Raw genomic sequence first — 24,382 nt, 5'->3', positions numbered from 1 at the left:
TCGAAACTACGCAACATAAATTGACTAAGCTGATATAATATAAGCCGAAACCGTTTATCGAAAAACAAACGAAAAAACATAAATTACAAAACGTTCACTCGCAGCTAAAACTGTTCAAATCAATAAAAATCCTATGCTTCGGAAAGTAAGTCCACAAAACCGCACTAGATTGAAAAATGCATTTAAAAATGGAAAATGAGCCAAAAGAAACTGGGACGAATACCACGAATACAAAAAAAAACATCTTTTTTCAAGAATTTTCAAGAAGCTATTACCTGAAACGAAGTTCCCCTAATTTCTATCAATTGATGGTAGTTATTTTCAAATTTTCAAAAAGTTGAGCATGTCAGCAGTCTGCATGTGAGCAGTCTTGATATTACCGTTCGTACTAAAATAGACCATTCTGTGAAAAAAGTTATTTACGGGAAAAAGTCTAGTACCCGGTTGCAAAACCATTGCTTATCGCAAGGGTAAAGAACATGAAATCCAAACCCATACCAATTTGGGCAGAAGCAACTTTTGAGACTTTTTCCTGAAAGAGAAAAAGAATACCTAACAAATGACTACATTCACTGCTATTCAAAAATTTCATTGTACTGAGTTTGATACCTGTTTTTTATGCTAATATTCAGTACTGCAACTTACCCGGCCCAAAATGTTTGATCGAGTTTGAGGCTACCAAAGATGATCGTGCAATCGTCTCCACTAAGTATATCTTCGTAGTCAATTTTGTACTTTTCCTTTTTGCAGTCTTTAACATCTATTATATCGGGTATCTCTGGGATAATGCAACCTGAAAAATGATCAATTCCATGTAATCAGTTTATACTTTTTGGCCGCTAGTAACTCAGTAAACGAAAAATTTTTGAAGCCCGATTACCAGCTCTATAAAACATAGCCAACAGACATTTGGAAAAAAGTGCATGAACGCAAGTAAACAAAAAAGACTCGAACACATCGAACTTTAAAGGAAAAAAAGATGCCCTTAAAGCTCTTTGAATTTCTAGAACAAGTTATGACTCACAGGTTTTTGATTGAATTAACCCAATTTGAGAAAAATTGAATCAATAGGAAAACTTTTGATTCTGCTGGGAAATCAGAAATTTAATTCCACTTTCGAAACTAGAAGTCAATCACATTTTTCGCGACCTTCATATTTTTGCAGTTCGATAGTGGAGTTTACCTTCCTTTTAAGAAACTGGACTTAAAAATAAATCGTTAGTCAAACTGCGAAAAATTACATTTGAGACTAGACAATCTGCTCTGAATCATTATATGTTGCTTACCATACCTGGATAACCTAGAAACGTTTCACGTATCAATAAAAACTCGTATTTTTAATTAGCATGCATCAATACCGGATCCTTTTCTATTGCAACTAGCCACTGCTTTTGGGCAGAGGACACGACAAGTTTATCTAGAGAATATTTTATGACAGAAGGATCGAAGGACATAGTTAGTTATGTTGGCCAATCAAAAATCAGTACTTCAAAATTGAATGAAATTACGCCGTTTCACTTAGGTTTGACAAGTAAAAAGCATGAGGTTGGATTTTTTCTTCCTTTCACTTTATCTGTTATGACAACAGTCCTCAAGTTCACCTTTGGCGCAGAGTCCGTCACATTTGACACATCTGTTTCCCTCCACCCTCTTGTCTGGACTACACTTGGCCACACACACCTTGCGGAAGTCATCCAGATCATCAATGTACGTCCCATCTACAATATGAGCAATTGAAAAGCGATGAATTTCGAGATCAACCATGAAAAGTTATAGCTGAGCAAGACCTTCATTACGGAAGGACCAAATGTCCGACAATTATGTTGTCAATCAGAATTTAGTGATATTTGATCGTTTGATGGACGTTGATTGAAAACTTTCGCGGATTCAACCCTTGTCATGACAATACCCAACTGTTATTTAGTTGAGCCTTCTATAAATAAGCCCCGGTTCAGACCACTGGAATCTTTATTTAAAGTTCTAGTAAATAGTAAAAAAAAAATGCCGACACAGTTAAAAAAAAAACAGCTAAAGAAAAAATGCCCAAGCCAATAACTGTCTGCGCAAAGACCAACAGTTAAACCAAATGGAGCAAACACAAACTCACGAACTCCAGGAAACCAAACAAAACTACTGGTAGCGAAGACACTTATTGACACACCTTGTCATTATTTTTAATTTCAGCAAGGTGCGCGGACTGACTGTATTTTCAAAACTCAGAGAAAAAATATTTAAGGAGAAAGTTTTTTGATTGACACTTCGATTTCATGATCAGAACTTTTGCCATATAACTAACCTAATAACAGAAAACTGGTGGATCGACAGGTAATTCAATGAAAATTCTGAAAATTAAAATTCTTTTTCGAAACTTAAAGTCATTCACATTTTTCGATCAATTTGCACTTTCGTTATTGGAAAGCCTAATTTGCCATCTGAAAACTGTAACAAAAAACGAGTAGCCATAAATAAGTAATAAATCCCTGCTTAGATTAACAGTTAGAATTTAAATTCGATTAATTTGGCAAGTTTAACACTTCATTTATTTAGAGAAATTGTGATTATATGTTCTGTGTACTTGCCAGTCGCGAAAACGTTAGTGTAGAGTTATGGCCGCTTAGCATTCAGGAATAAGGCAATTAGAATTGAGCAACTAAAACCAAAAGGTAAGACCGGCTACGGCGAAAAGAATGACATTTCTCTCCTCCACGGAAGAAAGGCCAAAGGTAGAACAGTGAAAGTGGGGCCGTCGCCTATTTTTTTAAATGAACTAAAACTCAAAATATGCAACTGAAACTCAAATTGATGGTTGCCACATCAAACTTGGTAATTAATTTAATTACGCATGATAAGCGGGACGCATGCAATTCGCTACGCCCACGTAGAGCTTGTGTGACACGAAAAATCAATAGATTCAGATTAATTTGCCGTGCTCAACTCGAGCCTACGCGTTGAGCATGAAATATAAGCGCAGAAAAGCATGCCCAATTTAGTGTATTGACATATTTGCCAACTTTCAAACCTCCAAAAATACGAAAAATGATCGCAGGCTAGGTCTATTTTTTTTACATAATGAACTCAGGGCGTCGATATCTTTGAAGGGTTATAAAAAGTCTCCCTTAACTTTCGCCCTCAGCTTCGCACTTAAATTTGAAGTTGCGATAAGTGGACTGCCTGTATAACATTACGCTCTCAAGCTCGCTTATGTAAATCTCCATGGCGGACTGTCCGTATAAAATTACGCGCTCAAGCTATCTTGAGTAAATATCTGTTTCCATGCAAGTTATTCATTAAACTTTTGTGATATCACAGTTGAAGCATATTTTAGGGCATCCAAAACTTCTAGAAAATTTCATTCATAGATTTGCTTTCACGGATCGGCAACACAAGAGTTTAACCCAGCTTACATGCAACGAGCAAACGCTTGACCTGAAAATTTTCATTGTGTCCGGGAAATAGTTTCATACCCACCTGGGCATTGTTCGACGCACTCGTAATGGTATGCATACATCTGTTTTTCATCATCCCGGCTGGTCTCGTAATAGCGCTGATCGTAGCTAACTTCCGAGCACATTGTCTTGCACTCGTTGCCCGCCTGTAGCACCCGACACGCCTGAAACAAAATGACATTCTCGTATTGACAGAGGTGAAGCGGAGCTACGAATCTCTTGCAATACAAAAATACATTCCACTCGCGATACTTATTTTTGGAACTCAATTAGCTGCACCATTACAGGAATACAAAAAAAATTCAATTAATTCCAACATTGTAAAATCACAAAAAATTCCGTGCGGTGGCAATTGAGCCAACAAAAAAGCAAGCAGACACACGATAAGCCTATTATTCCTTTCCCGGCGGATTACTTTGCCGAAAAAACTCAGCCACCAGAGATGGAAAAATTTCAAAGAGCAATTTTTGAAAAACTACGTTTCTAATTACGATGAAAAAAACATCACAACACTGAGACAAAGCGAAGCTTTGCACCACTTGCGATAAAACAAAAAGCATAAGTCGAAAAGAAAACGAAAAAAGGTTAAAAAAACAAGGTGAACCCAAATTTTCGCATGTCTCGATGCAGGACAACAAGGGTACAGCAGAAGCTGGAGGTACGTGTTTGATATTTTTGAATTTGTTATACTGATGCGGGACGAAAGGCGTAATTTGAAAAATTGGAATTTGCCCAAAACCTTGGTTGTTTCTCTACTAAAGTAAGTGAGAAGTGAAAAATTTTTCTCTAATAAAATAAGGAAGAGTGAAAACTTTTGAGATTTTGGAAAATTCTCTCAGCTATCACCTTTCTCTTACAAAATAATTAAGGAGTAGCCGCTTCTGAAAGGAAAAATCGCGCTATCGCTTCTTTCGATTGCAATTTTCATCTCAGATTTGATAGGGTAGTTTTTAAGAAAATTTAAAAAGATTAACTGAAATTCAGCCATTAAAAAATATTGACTTTCCGAATTCCGTAACGTTTCTCTGCTAAAAGCAAGTCATGGCCATAAAATAAGAGAAGAGTCTCACAATTGGGTTTCTTGATTGAACAATTAACCTGAGAATTGGCGCTGTAATTTTCCAGTAGAGTAAAAAAGTTTCCAAAAAAACGTAAGTTTCACTACTGCTTTGAAGGACAACATTTTACTAAAAAAGAAGTAGATACAAAAGTAAGATTCCAATAGGATGCTGTGCCAATTAAACCTATGATATCTTAGTCTAATTTGGCAGTTCAGTCTAAAAACCGAGGTTTGGCAGGGTAGTTCAGAAGTCAAGTTTCAAAAACTTGTCAAAAAATCAAATTTTGACCTTTCCGAGTGCCATAAATATTTGTTTAAAAAAGTTGAGCAAAGTCGCGTATGCAAGTTAGCTTTCCACAACCCTTTCTTTGGATTGAACCCAGAGTCTCAATATGGGAAGCTAATTTTCGGTAAAATTTTTGGTAAAAATTAGAAAAAAGGCTTAAGAAATTGACGTTTCCGAGGACGATAACTTTTTGTGTAGAAACATTTTGAGTGACCGCTAATATAACGGAGCTTACTATCACCCGTTATCTCCATTGAACCCTCAACCTCAGTTTTGAGAACTTTGTTTTCAAAAAAATTTAAGAATCAAAAAACGCGTAAAAAAAATCAAAAATTTGAGTATTCCGAAGGCCACAATTTTATGTGTAATGAAAATTGGGCGTAGCTGCTCACAAAGGGGAGCTTTTCATACCCATTCTATTCATTGAGTCTCAGATTTTCTAGCTTAAATTTGGAGAACATGAAAAAAATCAAAAATATCGGTCAAATATTCCCTCCACAGACTTTTTTGAAGGCTGCAGAGAAAGGGGTAAAGCAAGAGACCAGAGGAGTATGCAGGCACAGAAGAATGTAGGCCGTCTTATATTAATGACTATTTCAATATATAAAATCGGTAGAAGGGTTTTTGAGGAAAAAAACTAAATTTTCTGCAAAAACTGATAAAATTTTCCAAAGCGTCTAGAAAAAAAATGAAAAAACTAAAAAACAATAAAAAATAAAACAAAATCCCATTAATTTTCATGATACCTGTTTTAATCATGAATGATTCAACTGATTGTGTTAAACTAGTTTTTAACCATCCACGTTCCGATTTGATGACGTTTACTGATCTCAAGCGTAACAGCTGTTTGAATTCCAGGAAGCTTCCCAGTGGCACTGTTTTATTATTAAACTAACCCGATTAGAAAAAACTGTGTCAATGGGTAATTTATTCTAATTCAGCAGGAAAATTCACATTCGAAACGAAAAGCTATTCCCGTTTTTTTTCCAGTAAAATACCTTTCTTTAGCCAAATGAAATTTAAGTGAAAAAACAGAGACCTACCGGAATTTCGCACTGCTTCCGATACACCGCAAGCTAGCCGAATAAAAATACTAGTCGGAAAATTTTTTCGGAAAAGAAAATGAAAACTAAGTCTACTTAATTTTTACTCAAAGGCCAAGCTACACTTCGCAAACACTATCGAGAACATGAAAAAGAGCATCTCTATAAAGTGCAATAAGAAAAAATGATCTTCGAATTAGTAAAAATTCGGCTACGTCTCGGATTCGATCTGAGACCTAGAGATTATGAGTCTCACGCACTAACCACACAGCTACAGACGCTTAACACATCATAAACACTAGCCACAAATAAATCAGAGAGCAGATCCTATGAAACTTCCAATGGTAAATATCGCGATTATAGCAAATAGTGAACACTTTTAATGAACATTTATTTGCGAGTTAGGTAAAAAAAAAAAGAAGGTTCGTACAATCGCAAGCTCGCCAGTGACAATACGTAGGTCAAGGAAGCAAAATTTTGAATCAGTAACTAAGCCAACAAAACTTGGTTTACTCTCTATGAGCCGAAAAATAATTCGTCGTAAAACATTCCAGCAACAAAAAAAATGGAAGTTTTTAAGTTTCCCATACTCTCATGCACTCACATGAATCAGAAATCAACAGAAACATTTCATTCAATGAAACAACAGAACCCGACTGGAATCGAACTCTCCGATTCGGTCGTCTCAAGCAAGGGTGTTAGCACTGCGCTGAGTATGCAGAATTCTCTTCAACTTATACTGAACCAAGTAATACACCTAACATTTTCGCGAGCGAATTCTGTGACCAAAGCTGTTTACAGGGGAAAAGATTCTTGTACCTGGTTGCAAAACCCTTGCTTATTGAAAGAGTAATCAATCAAATAATTAGGAAAAGAGTAGCCGGGTGCTACGCAAATACGACAGCATGTTACCACCAAAATTATAACATCAAAAATTGAAGAAAAAAGTTAGTACTCCCAAAAAAAAGTTTGGGGAGCGGCGGTGAAGTGATTACGTCTCCGCCCCTCAATCGAAAGGTCGGATGTTCGAGGCGCACCATAATCCCTGCTCGTTGCTTGAGGGTGAGGCAACATTACGCAGCCCAGAAAAATAACCAAAAAAACTCAGTTCTTAAGCAGGGGCACAACAGCGTTTCGCCGTGATGAGCTGTACAGCTCGTATGTTTGTCCTTTCCCTCGTGAATAAATGGCCTTAAATGGTCTTGTATTTTTTCATTTCTTGGTATCTTGATGATATAGCTAATATTAGCTTGAATAACGCTAGAGGAAAAATATAATGAGATGAACTTTCTTAACCGTGGGTGACTTCTTCTAATGATTAAATACCTTTTTGGAATCCGAATCACGACCATTTACGCTTTTGCTGTTCGATAGTGCAGTTTGCTTTCTTTAACACAAGAAATAAATTGAACTTGAAAAAAAATCAAATATCAAACCGCAAAAATCAAATTTGAGCGTGAGCATATTTTAAGGTTTTGCTGAGAAAAAAACCATCACGGCCTTTATGAGAGCCTCCACTGCGTTCATCGTATCTTTAGAACGCCATCTGTGGCATTGATTTTCCAAATTTTCTCACGTGGCATTCTGATCTGAAGTCTCCCCAACAGCCGCCAGCACAGTCCTCGTCACAGCACTCCGAGTCCCCGGGACCAAAACACCTCGTACTCTCCAGGCCCCTTCTCGTGCACTTGCTACTGCACACTAATCGGGTCACTAAACCAAAAACAGTTGCCCATTCATCAGGGGAGGACTGAGGCTGACATTTTTAACAATCTAACATATTTTAATTCCCGCACGCATACCATCGGAACCTTTTCATTTCATACCTTGTGCCGCAGTCTAATTTAAATGAAGCACAGCGGAGCAAACAATATATAAAAAAATTCAGAGCATTATAATCACCATAGCCATTATCATCGACAGTATCACCATTGTCGACATCATTATAATTCGAATTTGGTTCTACTGAGGCTCTTATTAACACCACACCACGTATTGTTAAGAGCTCAGCTCTATTTCTTATTGTTTCGAGGTGAATGTTGATAACTATAGAGCTTAGGACTATTTTGAATGTTAAGACTGAAGAGTACATACGATTCTGACAGTCCTCCTTCTTGGGTCCCCAGCAGTGTCCATACTTGCACACTGGCTCCATCACAGCCCCTTCTCCGCCTTCAGAGCGCACATACACAGTCGTGTTAATGGGAGGAATCATAGTGGTTACGTTTCCCGATTGATATAGCGTAGTGGATGGAGTTATAGTAGTTGTTACTCTTGACACTTCTTCGGCACCACAGATTAAGTACCCCGATTCTGTCAAAAAAGCATTAGTTTCGATCATCATGAAAACTTAAATTTGATTCCCAATTAAAATCAATGGATGTTTAAAAAAGACTAATTGAGTTAATATATTCAAACTCAGAGTTAGAGAATTAAACATAGACAACTGACAGTTGGAAAAGAGTAATGAACGCAAGGAAACTGAAAAAACCGACTTGTTTTTTCCAAAAACTTCAACTTTTCAATTTCGAAGAAAAAAATACATGGCCTTAGAGCTCTTTGAGTTTGTAGAACAGCTTATGATGGACACTTTTTTGTTTAAATTAACCCAATTAGAGAAAACTGGATCAATATGTAAAACTTTTATTTCGCTGGGAAATCTGATAATTAATTTCCATTTTCGAAATTAGAAGTCGATCACTTTTTTCGTGACCTTTACAATTTGGCTGTTCGATAATGGAGTTTGCCTTCCTTTTAACAATAGAAATGCACTGAACTTAGTAAGAAATCACAAGTCAAACCTCGAAAAATCAAAATTGAGGGTGAACAAATTTTAAGACTTTTTCCTGAAAAAAAAAACCAGCAAGACCTATATAAGAGTACTCACTACGTTCACTACTCTTAATAAAAGTTTTTGAAATATATAACAAAAGCAGAATACAGAAAACTTTATAAAATAGGTGACAACTCTTTCAAAAAAAGGCAAAAAAGTGCCGTATAAATTACAGCCAAAAAATCAAGCAAACAGTGTCAAATGGGCCTATGTAACTTTGACATAAAGGGCGAATCAGAGCAAAGCTTTAAACTACCAGTGATACAATACAAACATAGCAATGTAAGCTAGTGGACAGAAAATGAGACCATAGCCGCTTACTTGCATTTTTACACAGAGGTGAACCGAAGTCAAGGTTAGTTAAAATACAACTTGCAGGAGCAAATCAATACACTAAAAGAAACTACAATGAAAGTTGCACACATCATAAGAACCCTGTACATTTGCCGTCAGGGGCGTATTCATTACATCTAGGTAAAGTTTGCCGGATGCGCTAAGAAAATTGACCTCATTATTAACCAAGGTACCACAGCCATATGAGTCCTGTGAACAAAGTTGTTAAAGGGCAAAAAGTCTAGTACCCGCTTGCAAAACCCTTGCTAGCCGCAAAACTAGGAATATCTAAAAAAACTAGATCTTCCAAAATCTTCAAATTCAAATAATTTTATAAAAATGTCTTGAATAAACTTCATTTTAAAAAAAACTAGATAAATACATTGAAAGCTAAATTAGCATCGGAACAAAAGTTACGAATCAGTACTCAAGTCAGCAACACTTGAGAGGACACTCTCTGAGCCGAATTAAAAATTAGTTTCATTAAAAAAACTCAAGTAAAAAAAATCTCAAAGCAAAAGTATAACGATGACAGATAGATCTAACAAAAAAATATCTGTTGGTTGACAACGGTACAGATTCGAGAAAATGATCCAGTGATCATCTGGGTCAAGTTATTTACATGGAACAAATTTATATTCCGATTTAATAACTTTTCCTAATCGCAAGAGTATTAAGCATACAGAAAAATCAACCCAGCTGAAACTAAGCCAAAACTCAGGTTAAAGACATGAGGCATCAAAATAAATTTTGCGTCTCAAGCGAAGCAATATAGGACAACTAATGTAGACCAAAACCTCTCAAGCCAACTAAACCTCTCAAGCCAACTAAACCTTTTCAGCGAAAAAAAAAACAATAAAAATTTATGCAATATCAAGTGGTAAACTGACAAATTCAAGGACTATATCAATGAAGGACTATAGATCTTTGAGCAATCAAGTCAAAGAATAAACCGCAAATTAAGTTTCCCAGAAAAGAGTAATAAACGCAAGTAAACATGAAAAAACACTGACTTTGTTGAAAAAAAAATCTCAACTTTGGAATTTAAAAAAAACATGCCCAATAAGCTCTATGAATTTCTAGAACGATTTATGATTGACGCTGTTTTATATAACACTAGCCTAACATGAGATCAACAGAGAAAGTTTTCATTCCGATGAAAATCTACAAACTAAATTCCACTTTCGAAACTAGAAATCGTTCACTTTTTTCGCGCCATTTCCACGTTTGTATTTGGAGAGTGCTACTTACGTCACTTTAAGCAATTGAATTTCAATTGAACTCAAAAACTGCATATATACTTAAGTGCATTCATAAAAGCATCAATACGTATGAATGCATATCTGTAGTTATTTGAGGATTTTAAAGACTTTTCCTGAAAAAAATCACCAAGACCTATGTAAGAGTTTTCACATTCTCCATTACTCATAGTATCGTAGAAGTTGGCTCCTGGCCGAAGTCAAACCCAGGATATTATCTTCTCAAAAATGGACGTTACGTTCACGCTATATGAGAAAATAATTTTAACACAGAGGCGAAGCTGCGCTTCACAAACACAAGCGAGGAAAAATGCAACGAGGAAAAGATCAACAGAGATCCCAAAGATTAGTTCTTCAGTTTAAACGTTTATCTCAGATTTATGCATTTATTATTTGAGATAATGAACAAATTCAAAATCAAATAAGTCAAAAATCCCCCTATTTGAACTTTCGAAAGCCGTAGAACGTGGTGTAAACTGAAAAGAGACTACCAAAATATGCAGGCACATAGAATAGCAGCCAGTTTTTACAATGACACCATTCTTTTGAAAATTGGTTCAGTCGTTTTTGAAAAATGAACTTTTTGCGAAAAGTTCAAAAATTTTCCAAAGGGCCGCAAAAAAAACAGAAATTAACAAATCCCGTACATTTCGATGACAATATACAGCGATGAAAAAAGTATATCACGTTAAAGCTCTTAAATTTCAAGCAAAATTTATGTTTGACATTTTTGACGAATAAACAAAACTTTGGAAAACTAAATCACTGGGTAAATTTTTTATTTCGCTGGGACATCTAGAAATTAAAATCCACTTTCGAAACTGGGAGTCGTTCACATTTTTTTAGCCAGTTTGCATTTGTAAACAGAACGAATTTTTTTTTTAACTTTTAGCAGATGAACTTGAATTGATCATAAAAATTGCATCTTACTGCATAGCATTATATCTTTGTATCTGGTTATTGGTGACTTTTACTGCATAGCATTATATATTCGCATCTGGCTTATTGGTGACTAACGTTTCTGATTGTAAAGCGACCACAGCGCAGATGCTAAATTGTGTGACTGTCAATTTCGAGGTCGGGAATCAATTCCGGTAGAGAGCAGTATATATCTATCAGTCAACGTTTTCTTCCCTTTTTTAAGCGGAAAAGAACGTATATTATTTTCACTTACCGGTTGTCAATAGCTGTTAACAACTACGACTTATGACTTTGATAGTTTGTTAGTTTTTTTTTTGCAGGAAAAAGTCTTTAAATGGTCTAAGAACTACATAAGGGCATTTATGAATTCACGTAGCTTTAGTGCATTCATAAATGCACTTCTGTACATATGCATTCTAAGACTTTTTACTCAAAAAAACTAAAAACGTCTTAAGACCTATATACGTGAAAATAATTTCGTTCTATTACACTTAAGGAAAAAAGGTTTTAACTGATAAATATACTGCTCTATAACGGAAAGGATCCCCCTACCACAAGTTTAAGAGTCACACATCCTATAATCTACGTTATAATCGCTTTACAATCGCAAACACTAGTCGCCAATAAACCAGATACAAAGATATAATGCTATGCAGCAAATGTAAATAGATAAAATGCTATTGCTGCAAAAGTGCCAGCAAAAAAATGAGTATTTCAAATTACGACTTGGGTTGGAAAATGAACTTTGTAATATGACACTATGCCCATTAACTCGCTTTTTTTTTAAATTGTTGAATCAGAAAATTCGTCTCCTATATCTAACGTGGACCGAACAAGACCTCGTTTGTTTGTTGCAAGACTTTTAAATAGCCGAGGAAGTTGATTTAAGACCTGCGAAAATTGGCTAACAGATTCTGATGCTCATGAATGGTCCAAAAAATCCACCCAAAGCATTTCTAATCCTATCTTTCTTCGAGGCTCGGAAGAAAATCAAGTATTTGCAGGAAACTGACTCTACAAACCTTAAGCAAATGAAGAGAACAATAATAAGCAGCATGTGAATACCAAAAAAATCTCCAATCTTCTTGGGTTCACTTTTGAATACAGAGGCGAAGCGGAGGCAAAAAAAGGCTAAATGCAATAAAATCTAATTTTTCAATACTGCTACGGATCAAAAAAAAAATCTATAAGACTTTGGAATCAGGAAAGCTCCTTTGACAAATTCAAAACATAAGTGATCGAAATATTTGAAAAATAGCGGAATTTAATTGAAAATTGTGTTATCAGATAAGGATCCATTCGTTGATTTCTTGTGATTAAAAAAATAAGACCAATTCTTAAATAATAGGAAAAGAAATTTCTTTAAACAAAATTGGGGGGAAATTTTGGAGCTCAATAGCCCGCACCATTACAGAAATAGTCAGAATGACTAAAGCGTTTGTAAAAATTGCTTTATATCAGTAGAATAGTTTACGCTGTCAAAGCTTAGCCAAGAACCAAATAAGCAGACAAACGATAGGTCGATAACTAAAATTTTCCGAGCTGAAAATTATCAATTTCCAAAAAATAATGCTACTGGCGGACTGCAACCCAGCTTTTGTTGTTCCAAATAAGTGCGTTACCTAGACTCTAAGCAGGCAGAAGTAATATCAATAAATTAATATGCTAATTAAGTTAACTGATATGAATTCTGTGAACAAAGAGTTTAACGGCAAGTCTATTCCCTGGTTGCAATACCCTTGCTCATAGCAAAAGTATAACACAGAGGCGAAGCTGCGCTTCGCAAAACTAGCGAAAAAAAAGCCGTAGCGGTGCCTCAAAACTGGCACCAATATTTGCGACTTAGGCTAGAAAAAAGAATAGTCGTAGTATAACACTAACGCTCTCTAAAGTTAGCTAGTGTAAAGACTGAATACTCAAAACACAGCAAAAGTATAAACACAAAAAGTGACAAAAGGATCAAGCTTTTACGTTGCTTACAGCAGCGATTCTTGGTAATGGGTTACAACTTAATCATAATTCCGCAGGGTCCATTGCTACTTCCAATTTCCAGAAATTTCACCCCGAGAGCAAATTGTGGCACAGTTTATTACCGTTCCTCTATAAACCGAATTTTGCCTTAAATTATTCCCGGAAACCAAATTAATGATACGGTTGAATATCATTACTTTATATATGATCCTAGCTTCTCAAAAGCTAGTGATCAAACTTCCGGTACGGTAAATTTTGACGGTTTTATGAATAGATGAATTTCCAGGAACTCGTTGCATGAAAGAGATCATCTATCTGATACATTTGAAAACGATAGCTTCAAAAATTGGAACGCAATATTTCGCTCCAAACGGGTTTTGAAATTGGATTTGAAATGATGCAATTTTTCTTTTTTTACTTTTTCACTGACCAGTAAACCCTCGTAAAAACTTGTTTGAACTTAAAATATTCAAATGAAGCGATTTGCAGAAAGAACATATCACGAAAATAGCATTAAATAAAATAATTTTATTAATTAACACAAACGCTGTTAAAGTTTCATTATTTTAAAAAACTTAGAGAAAAAGGATTTTGAAACAGCCAAAGAAAAAATTTGGCGACCTAGTAACCGCACAATTTGATTTTAGCGGCTTAATTAAGATTTTCTCGCATGTTTTAACATAGAAAAAAAATGATCCAAAAACATCAACTTTTTTGCCTAGTACTATTTCATATAAGAGCATTAGAAAAAACTACATATCTTCAGTTTAGAGATGGATTCGAATGCGATAGCAAAATAAACCGCAAAATTGAAAATTGAGCGTGCACGAATTTTAAGACTTTTCTTGAAAAAACTACGACCTGAAAAACACTAAAAGAGAGTCATATAATTCGCATCTCAGGTTGATTACATGAAAATTGGAAACAAAATTTTAGGACAGTTCATCAAGAGGCGAATGAAATTTTAAAAATAGACCTAATTGATAAGCATGGAATTTCAATCTCCTGCCATAGCAAGCTTGCAAATCGTCAAAAAATCATTCTCGCCTACTCGCAGAGTAAAGCGAGGCATTCTTTTCTGATGGATTTCAGGGTAACATTTTACACGCTATATGAACACACGGGCCTAACTATTTGAAATCCACATGAAAAAAATTATCTCCCTCTCTTCACTAAGCAGACAAATATTAAGGCTGCATTTCAAAAAGAGCAGCCCAATTTGAAGCCCTGCTTAAATCCCAGCGCAATATGGGACCAACCCCGAAAAAAAAGCTTTTTCCAACATTTAACAACTAGCTACTTTTTGGAAGTAGCCCAAAATAACAACTCAAATAACATGAGAATTGAAATAGCTTTGGAACAAGACAATTAAAAACTGCAAAAAAACATAATATTTCTTTAAAATATTAAAAAGAATAGCTTTATTAAAAGCAAACAAATGAAAAAATTAATAGACAATCAAATACAGGCTAAGCGGAGCTTCGCACCAATTTCGATACCACAAGTTGAAAACGATTTCGATAGCACTTCAAGTTGAAAACGAAATGAAACAAAAGCCACGAAGTCAAAAGAAATTGAAAAAATATAGAAATCACAAGTAAAATAAATTGGAATGATGTTCAAACCGAAGCGAAACACGTCCAAACTGCGCGAATCACAATCACTGGCTTTAAATAAGTATTCAGAAACATTTAGCGATAGGTAACTAATCCGTTGAGCCGAAAAAATATTTTTTGTCATGAAAAGTTCTAAAATTCTACAATTTACTGCCCCACTTCGGAAACATACAAGAGTATAAATAATACTTGTTCCCTTAAAAGACATAAAATATGGTCACCAAGAAAATAGAACAAAAGCCGAAACCTTTGTGACGAATAAAGCAACAAAAGATAAAAATTGCAAATTCAGAGTTGGTGAAAAAACTTAAAACAAAAGCGAAGCGGAGCTTCGCATCACTTGCGATACAACGATAGAGTACCATTGCAAGCTACTACATGGTCAGTGAGATGGAAATAACGAAGTGGAATAAAACTTGAAAAAAAACTGGAAATACGAAAACTTCAATCACAGAAAAACAGACGAGAAAGACAACCACCACAATCAGGCACGCTTTAAGTATTTTCAGAGAGTTCCCTAAGCCAACAACCCGAGGTTACACGCCAATCGATCCCAAAACAAAAAATGTCATAAGAAAAATTTTTGTCATAAAAAATTCAACATATTTTTGGAAATCCGAAAAACTCAATCTCAAAAAAGAGACAGAAACACAAACACTTGCAGTAAGCAAGTTTTTAGTATTTTCGAGCGTCCACTAAACCAACAACACGTGGTTAAAAACCAATCGATCACAAACAAAAGGAAATTCATGGAAAAATCAACATTTTTTTTGGAAATACGAAAAATTAACTCTCAAAAAACAGACGAGAAACACAACCAGTAGCATTAAGCAAGCTTTTAGTTTTTTCCGATCGCCCATTGAGCCAACAACATGTGGTTAGACCCAATTGATCCGAAAACAAAAATAGCAAAAAAAACCGTTGACATAAAAAATTCAATATAATTCTGGAAAAACGAAAAATTCGATCTCAAAAAAAACAACAGAAACGAAAAAACTAATAATAGCAAGCTTTTAGTAATTTTAGATCGTCCACTAAGCTAACAACACATGGTTAGACGCCAATCGATCAGAAACAAAAACGCCAAAGAAATTGTCATAAAAAATCAACTAGTTTTGGAAATACGATAAACTCAATCTTAGAAAAACAGACGAGAAACACAACGACTAGAAGACAGCAAGTTTTAGTATTTTCCAAGCGTCTACCAGGCCTAAAACACGTGGATAGACGCCAAATTGATCCGAGAACTAAAATACCAATAGAAATTGATGTCATAAAATATTCAACAAATTTTTGGAAATACGAAAAATTGAATCTCAAAAAAAACTGACATAAAACACAATCACTAGCAGTAAGCAAGCTTCAAGTAATTTCCGAATGTTCACTAAGCCAACAACTCAAGGTTAGACCCAAGTGATCCGGAAACAAAAATATCAACAGAAATGGTTGTCATAAAACATTGAACATTTTTTCGGAAATTCGAAAAATTTCAGAAAAACTGACGAAAAACACAAAAAAGCGTCCAGCAACATTTTAGTAGTTTTCGAGGGTCCACTAAGCCAAAAACATGTGGTTAGACGCCAATTGATCCGAAAAAAAATACCAAGGAAATAATCATAAATCAACAATTTTTTTTGGAAATACGAAAAAATGTATCTCAGAGAAACACAGCAAACAGCAGAGGTAAATCAAAACACTAAAATCAACTATAATGTAAGAAAAAATTAAATAAGCGATTCAGTTGGATGGTAAAAACAAAGCGGAAACTGAGCCAACAAAAAGTAAACCGAAAGCGACGAAGTCGAAAATTCAAAAAATAACACCGAAGAAATGGCATTAAAAAAATTTGAACTGACAATTTATTGGAAAAACACTAATAACGATGCACAGTGAGAGTAATAGACCAATTAGCGCAAATATACTGACATACTGCATGCATGTCGTATACTGCATTGGTAATTAGTCTTACTTAACTAGTTTCTGAGTTTTTATTGGCGACTTTTAAAGCAACTAGCTATCCTAGTTTGTTTGGAAATTATGACACGGTCACGAACAGTTTTTCGATTACAGCTGATACTGACCTATGAGTCGTTTGCACTTATCTCCAGAGGTTGTAACATCCAGAGGATATTTAGCTGTAGGAGCTGTCTGCATAATGTCAAGGAAGTTCACCATGCTGAGAAAGCATGCCTTTTCCGCCTTTATGTAAATGCCTCCACGCGTGATTTCTGCAAATATTAGCGATGAACTACTCCATTCGGACAGCATTTGTGATGTGACTACAACCACCAAATTTAATCGGCCTTCCAATATGCCTGAACGGATCCTTTCATTTATTACTCCCTCTACAACTAAATGCATAGAGTTTCTAGGTACAACAATTGAACATTGTTAATAGTTGACGGATATTTTGATTGGGTTGGATATTCGATACCAGACACCATTTGGTTATTTTATGCCTTTTCTACTAAAAAAAATTTACTCGCAATTTACCGCGAAACATACCTTTGAGTTTTGGGAGACGCACAGATTGTAAGCCTTTTACGTTAAGCCTGCAATATAATGTGTTCGCATTTTCAATTTATAAATTTTTTAATTTTTAATAAATATTTCCTTGAATAAATAATTTCCAAATGGGCAAACTAACAAGAGTTAAAATTATTTTTTCAACAAGGCCATGTTTTTATTTTTACGAGAATCTGAAGGAACATGCAAAAAAAGCTAACACAAAATTTCATTTGTATTGAAAAACGCCAGTTAAATGCGAACATATGGCCGGCGTCGTCCTGTATATACAGGGAGCATTGAGAATTAGAATGCTGACAATGAACAAGCTCATTGCCTCTCACGATTACCAAATTTGGCAAAAATATTTCCTTCAATTCTACGTTGTAAATCAGAAGATATCCCGAGATCTCCCTAACTTCGCTCAAGAAGTCAAAATCGAAAGCTTCCCCCTCTTCTTCGACGATGTTGGCTATTTCTAAATTTCCGTAGATGCGTGTACATTTCTGTCCGCCTTTCCAATATTTCATCTGCAGTTTTAAATATTCGTTCTTCTTCGAATCGTCTTCGGTTTCGTAACCCCCAGACGCAGAACTGAACTTGTTTGAGGTTCCAGGGCATTCTGAAACCAAAATTAAATTACAGAATACCGGAGAAAAAATTCAGCAATTGATACGTCATAAGTTTTTGCTACCAGAAGAGAAAAGAGCCGTGACATTTGATTTAATGCACTTTTGTTTAACTTTTCTTCAGAAAAAAGTGACCTTTTTGAAGCAACGCTTAGCCTTTTGTACAATTCTTTTAGACCACACTCGTAGAAAGGCGATGAATTATGGCGTAGATGAAATTTTACAACCGATTTTTAACTAGCCGGAGGTCAAATGAGGTAAAATTTTAAAAGCCTGACAAATGATTTCGATTAACGTTTTTATTTGATTAAAGCCAAAAAAAACTTTTAGGCGCAAAAAAAAGGAAAAAAAACTATTTCAGGGCTAGTAGACTTTGCAATTACAGAAGAACATCAACAACACTTCCATTTATAATGAAAATTGCCTACATAACAAAACCCTGATGCGGCATCTGAGCCGACAAAAGATAAGTACACAAACGAAAGTCCAACAATTCAACTTTTCAGCAAAAATATTTGGTACATACTGAAAAAAAATTTACCTCTAGACCAAGTAAAAACAGGCCTGGAAATTGCTATGTTTTTATAATCAATCATTTTCAATTTCATGCAGATTTGTAAGAGTAGTTTACAGGAAAGTTCTAGTTCACAATTACAAGCAACGTTCTTTCGCAAGTGTAATCAAAGAAACGAACTTTGACGACAAAACTTTTTACGAACTAAAAAAAATCAGCTAACTAATAAAAAATCAGACAAAAAATATCAAAAAACGCCAAAATGTTCTTTCAATAATCTCAATTAGATTAAGTTCAATGTGATGAAAAAATTCATTTTAAACTATTGCTAGTATCTAATTATTATCATAACTTACACAGCAACAATCGAGCAGACAACAGTTAGCCTTTCTTCCTTATACTGTAAGCATTTCATACCGAATAACAAACTTAAAAATTATAACATTGTCACCGTCCAAGCTAAAAAGAAAAACACATTTTCAGATTTTTTGCTTATCTAAAAAAACAATAGAAACTATGAAATGAAAAAATTCACACAGCCACCCACTGGCATAAAAACATACCACGATCGTTGACACTTAGTCTCGTGTTCTGTCGCCCAGTTCAAAAACTTCGAGCGAGAACTAGTTTTACAGTAGTAATAATACTGTAGTGTTCACTTTAGTAATAAGTTTTAAAAAGACCTACACGTTTGCTTCACTCGATGGAAATTAGCATAAACTCTCGACATTGTGAGAACTTTTTCAATTTTTTTTATGTCATTCGAATCACGACTTAAAGGGATTTGGTAAGATATATCACTCAAAATAGTCCGATGATTATCTCTCGTACCTAATTATGCGTGGAAAATGACACTAAGAAGAAGGATAGCCGGTTACTGTGCAAGTAGCACAGAATTTTCCGACAAGTCTTAAAAAATAGAACAAAATTATTTTTACAATTAGTTTCGTTTTTTGGCTTGGTGCGATAAAGGAATCTGAGCAAAAAAAAAAAGAGCCTAGGCATTGGCATTTTCTTCAGTCATGTAAAATATGCAAATTGAAAAACAATTTTTCAAGACAAATAATGAGAAAAACAAAAAATCAATAAACGTTCCCAAAATATTTTGAAGTTTTTTACGCTTAAGATGAAGCAAAAAACTGCAAAATTAACTTCATTTGAGTGAAACTAAATTTTCAAGACTTAAATTAAGCATAAATAAGCTGATGTAAGCCAGCTCACTCGCTCAAAATTAGATGAAAAATCAAAAATTTCAAACCGGTTTTTCTTGACACCGGGAAAACTTTTCAGAAACTTTTAAATGTGGTTTAAATCCCGACTGAAAAGGCTTGACTATAAACTATCACTCAACCCAGTCCGATCATTATTTGTGGTACCTTATTTTGCAGGAAAACGAAAGAAAAAAACTAAAACACAACCGAATACAAAGTTGGTGGTTGGAACAAAAAATACAAGAAGACCAATTTCCTGTCCATTTTCAATGGTCGGAAAAATGAGAGCTCAAAAGTAAATTGTATGGTTATTTATTTTCAAACTTTTTCATTTTTTTCAAATCCCGTTCTAACATCTTCATTTACATAACACTGCATAACTCAACTAGTCATTTTCAAAATTACAGTTCTGTGAAACAAAAAATATAACCCATACACTTGAGACAAAATGGAGCTCTTGTTTCAACAAAAAACTGAATACAATGGGCTGAAAACTACTTTAATTGCTTTTGATGATTGACATTTTTTTTAGATAAAACCATTTGGGAAACACTGATTAATTATTTTTTTTGTGAATTCCTGTTTAAGTTTGAATAACTACATTCGCTTTGGAGTCCAATGACATTACGCCAAAAACATTTGGGTTATCAATGAGCGTAATTTTACATTCCTTTGCAAAATGACTTTGAAATGTGAGTCTAAAAATTATAACATTCAACGACCAAACTAAAACAAAAAAAAACATTTTATTTTCAATGTGTGTGTTCTCCACCAAAAAAAAACCAATATGAAAGAAAAAAAGACAGTCAGTTACCATGCAAATAGCACAGAATGTTCCAACCATAGTCTTTAAAAACTATTAAAAAGTTTTTTTTTTCAAATTAGTGTCGGTTATCTTCTGCGTGGCGTGATAAAAGGATTTAAACCATAAACTACAAATTAGGCATATTTGACAGTCATAGTAAAACAGGCAAACTGGGAACATTTTTGAAGAAAAATGGCTAAACAAAAAAATTACTAAAAATTTTTTTAAAATTGCAAGTTTTTGATTTCCAGAATGGCGTTAAAAAATCTCGAACAGCTAACTTTATTTGAGCAAAACTAAATGCCAGCATAAATAAGCTATTGTAAGCGGCCTAAATTAAGCATAAATAAGCGTGCTCGCCCGCTTTACTCTCTCGAATTTAGACGAAAAATCAAAAATTTCAAACCGATTTTTCTCGACACTTGAATTTTTTTGGAATTTTTTTTTAGAATTGTTCGAAAAGCGTCTGAAAGACCTTTAATATGATATATTATTCGACCCATTCCGATGATTATTTGTGGTAGCAGATTTTGCGTGGAAGGCAAAAAACCTTAACACCCGAATACAAAGTTCCTCTCCATTTTCAATGGACGGAATAATAATCAAAGAGCAACCAACTGGTATGAAACCATAGCAATTTCTTTGACACTTACTCTCGTTTTCTGTAGCCGAATTCAAAAAATAATTAGTCCGAAGACTAGAAAACGAAGTTTAAGACGAAATTTTTCAGACATTAGCATGAACTGAGTAGTGGTGACCATCAGGAAAATATGTTTAGTATGAATCGAATTTCATCTACCTGATCTTGGTATACTATCCCACAAAATATATCACCTAAGATAACAACTTACATATCATCTTATTTAGAACCTTTCAATAGAAGTGCTTCAGTTTTTTTTGCAAAAATCAACATACAAAACGAAACTCTTCCTCCCCATGTTCAAAACGAAAAGTTCTCTCCACATTCGGTAGTAGGAACAAATTTTTTTTATGCAAGAAAATCAGTCTAAAACATTTTACCCTATTACCGAGGTTTTTCAGCCCCGTAATATGCAGAAAAAAACTAACCGCGTGAAGTAATTGGCGTAAGAGATGAGACAAAAAATGTAACACAGCTGATTAGGGATATTAAATTCATTTTCAAAAAGTAACAATGGATTACTTAATATTTAAGTCTTCCAACAAAATTTCGATATCTAACATATCTGGATTCCAAGAAGCTATTGCTAATTAAAAGGTTCAACCAGCTGGTAATTAGTGACCCTCAATAAGACTTTTGACGAAGAATTGCAGCTAAGTTTTGGTAACACAGTTACACAGACAAGGTATGGAACAGTTATGAGAACAGAAGTCCAATTCTCTTTTCTTTTATAAATCTCAACCGTGACAATAAGTAGGATGTCGGAGAGACTATTAAGCTTAGTCAAATAAAGTTTGAAGAGCTGGGTAGGAAGATCAATTTTAATATATACAAACGACACTACAATTCAAATTGAGAGACTCAAATGCTCTCGATGGTAAAAATAGAAGATTGAAAGGTAATGTACAAATTGAAGAGTTGAATTTGATAAACGGATTTAATTATAAATTCAACTGGATCTGTGCTAAACACATTCCCTAATGGCGTTTTAGAAGATGTTCTAGAAGACTTATTTGTTATACAACCATCTCCAAGAAGCTTGGTAGAAATCGAATGTGACCTTAAGTTAACGCAGTATCAAGATTTGCAACGGAACGCGAGGCAATGCTAAGAGCTATGCTCAAGTGGCTACAAAAAAATTAAAGCTTTTCAAATAATAATTTCAGGCAAAACTTGACGAAATAACAATACGCAATTTTTATTGAAGTTTTTTTGCAATCTTCGGGAAAAATCAACGATTAATTTAGATTCAGAGGTAAAATAGTTACAGTAAACGTAAGAAATGAAGTAGCTAGCGGTTTTATAAAATTAAGAGACCGTTAGATAATGTTATTACAGTCGTTAATTAATTGTTAACGGAGGTGTTTTTAATAATCTATGAGCAATATCCTCAATAGCTTAAACGGACCACAGTCTAAGTAGTTTTCGTTTTAACTTTCGAGACTCATTTGTATCTTCGCAGCAGCAAATTAACAAAACGCTCAAAGCAGTCTGAGGTATAGAAAATCAAAAATACTGGTCCAATAATGGTTTGTAAGTTTTGCACGCCGATTAAGCAAAACCAAATTGATTATAGTTTGGTCTGTACAATCGTGCCTGCTGCTACTCGGTTACTTTTTGTTTTGTTGGTTCATTTTTCGGCAACTGAGATTCTCGCATATAACATACAGCTTAATATTAAATATACTTCAGCCTGGCTAAGTGCTCTCGAGTTTGAGATTGCGTTGAAAAAGAACCTCTCCGTGCAAATGTGGTGACCGTAAGACTGATTAAAGAAAATTTTTATTTGAGAACGATTTGCTGAAACTAGCTTTGTTCAAACATGCATTAGTTTTTCTCTTTGAACGCTTGGAGTCACACTAGAAAAAGGGACAGTATTCTGTCTCACGCCCGATAATCAAGTAAACTATAGATTAGATGAGATGAACTACTAAACTGCCAGTACAACTTCAGCACTAATTCTTTTACAAAATGAAGAGACAAGCTTTACTGAAATTACTGTTTGCTAATAGAAAAAATGATAGAAATTGAGATTGAGTAATCAAGAAGCTAAATATTTGTTAAAATCTTTGGTAAACGCCCATCGCGGTAAGTTAAGGGCAAATAAACATGTCCACTCTTTGTAATGTGTGCTGGACTTGTGATGATATTTATGTCTGGTAATTTTGCAAACATTTCAATAATTGCAAAATAAATCTCAAAAAACGATAAGAATCTGCAGATACAAATGACATTCCAGTTCAGTTGTCTACCACATGTTAAGATGTCTGGAGATCCTCAGAAAGCTATTAAATTGCAGAGAAACTAAATCGCTCAACAATAACTCCACAAGCCTATTCCGAACTGTATTTAGGTTGCGATTGTTGCTGCTTCAATAAGCAGGCACTGGATTATTGAACTAACCGAGGTTTGATAAATTTAATCGTCATCCTTGGTTTCAAAATACATTACCTCAAACCATTCCTAATATCTGAAAATACAGATGTAAAATATTAGCCTGTTCACGAGATAAAAAGTCTCCCAACATAAAATAAATTTCAAAATAGTTGAGACATTACAAGTATTTATTAACTACATGTTATGTATTTAAAAATGAATTTATGAGGTCAAATAGTTTTTAGTCATTAAAGAAATATGTAGCTTTTTTCCTCATCACTCCAGGATAAAAAGATGAAAAGACACGTTAAATCATTTAAAAGCTTATACTCGTAGTCTAAACATGCGCACATATAAGATGCAAGTGCAAATATTGAGACAATTTGTAACTCCTTTTAGTAAAAAATATGAGACGAGAAAATGAGAAAAAAAGACATTTGACACAGAATTGGAGAAAAAAGGGACGGCCTTGCGATCGTAATGTAAGCTTATAATTGTCTGTTCGTTTTACGTGTCCTACTAACGAGAGCAGTTCAACTCAGTAATCAGCTGACTGATTGGCGAACAAAAATTTAATCTAATCTAATCGGAGCAGCATTTCTTTTATTCCCAGATAGAGGCCAAAATATTCCAAATATCAGGGAACAATCACTCCCCTCTTTTCAAAGGAGTCCCAGAAGCGAATACTCGTGCGGTTATTTGACAGTCACGGATGCTTGCACTAGCCAGTTGAAAATAATAGACTCGTTATAGTTACGGAATTTAATATAACAGTCAAAGCCGTCTGAAATGCATCTTACAAATAATTGAAAAACATCTCTACTGCTACATGGAAACTCCATTCTACAGGATGCTTTCCTTTTTTAAAAAAAGAACACGCGAACAAAAATCACAAAAACTCAGTTTTATAGGAGACTGAATATATAGTGAATCC

The 24,382-nt window shown here is 34.6% G+C and overlaps 1 protein-coding gene across 5 annotated transcripts in view; it reads right to left on the bottom strand.

Annotated features, from left to right (window-relative positions):
* LOC134848454 (receptor tyrosine-protein kinase erbB-2-like) overlaps positions 1-23,632 on the bottom strand; it is an 83,787-nt gene extending 60,155 nt beyond the window's left edge. For 2 of the 5 annotated variants that reach the window (XM_063865923.1, XM_063865952.1), the window contains exons 1-9: positions 21,501-23,632; positions 17,538-17,895; positions 17,274-17,320; positions 16,850-16,996; positions 7,930-8,148; positions 7,412-7,548; positions 3,469-3,610; positions 1,602-1,718; positions 646-793 (exon numbers count right to left, since the gene is read on the bottom strand). In XM_063865923.1, coding sequence (XP_063721993.1) covers positions 646-793; positions 1,602-1,718; positions 3,469-3,610; positions 7,412-7,548; positions 7,930-8,148; positions 16,850-16,996; positions 17,274-17,320; positions 17,538-17,895; positions 21,501-21,570 — 1,385 coding nt within the window. In that variant the 5' untranslated portion in view covers positions 21,571-23,632. The remainder of the gene's footprint in view (positions 1-645; positions 794-1,601; positions 1,719-3,468; positions 3,611-7,411; positions 7,549-7,929; positions 8,149-16,849; positions 16,997-17,273; positions 17,321-17,537; positions 17,896-21,500) is intronic. The other 3 variants (XM_063865930.1, XM_063865936.1, XM_063865943.1) reach the window with 3 other exon arrangements.
* Between the last annotated feature and the right edge of the window lie 750 nt (positions 23,633-24,382).

This window comes from Symsagittifera roscoffensis, chromosome 1, assembly GCF_963678635.1.
Source record: "Symsagittifera roscoffensis chromosome 1, txSymRosc1.1, whole genome shotgun sequence".
Classification (NCBI taxonomy): Eukaryota; Metazoa; Xenacoelomorpha; order Acoela; family Convolutidae; genus Symsagittifera; species Symsagittifera roscoffensis.
This window is presented reverse-complemented; position numbering and strand designations above follow the sequence as displayed.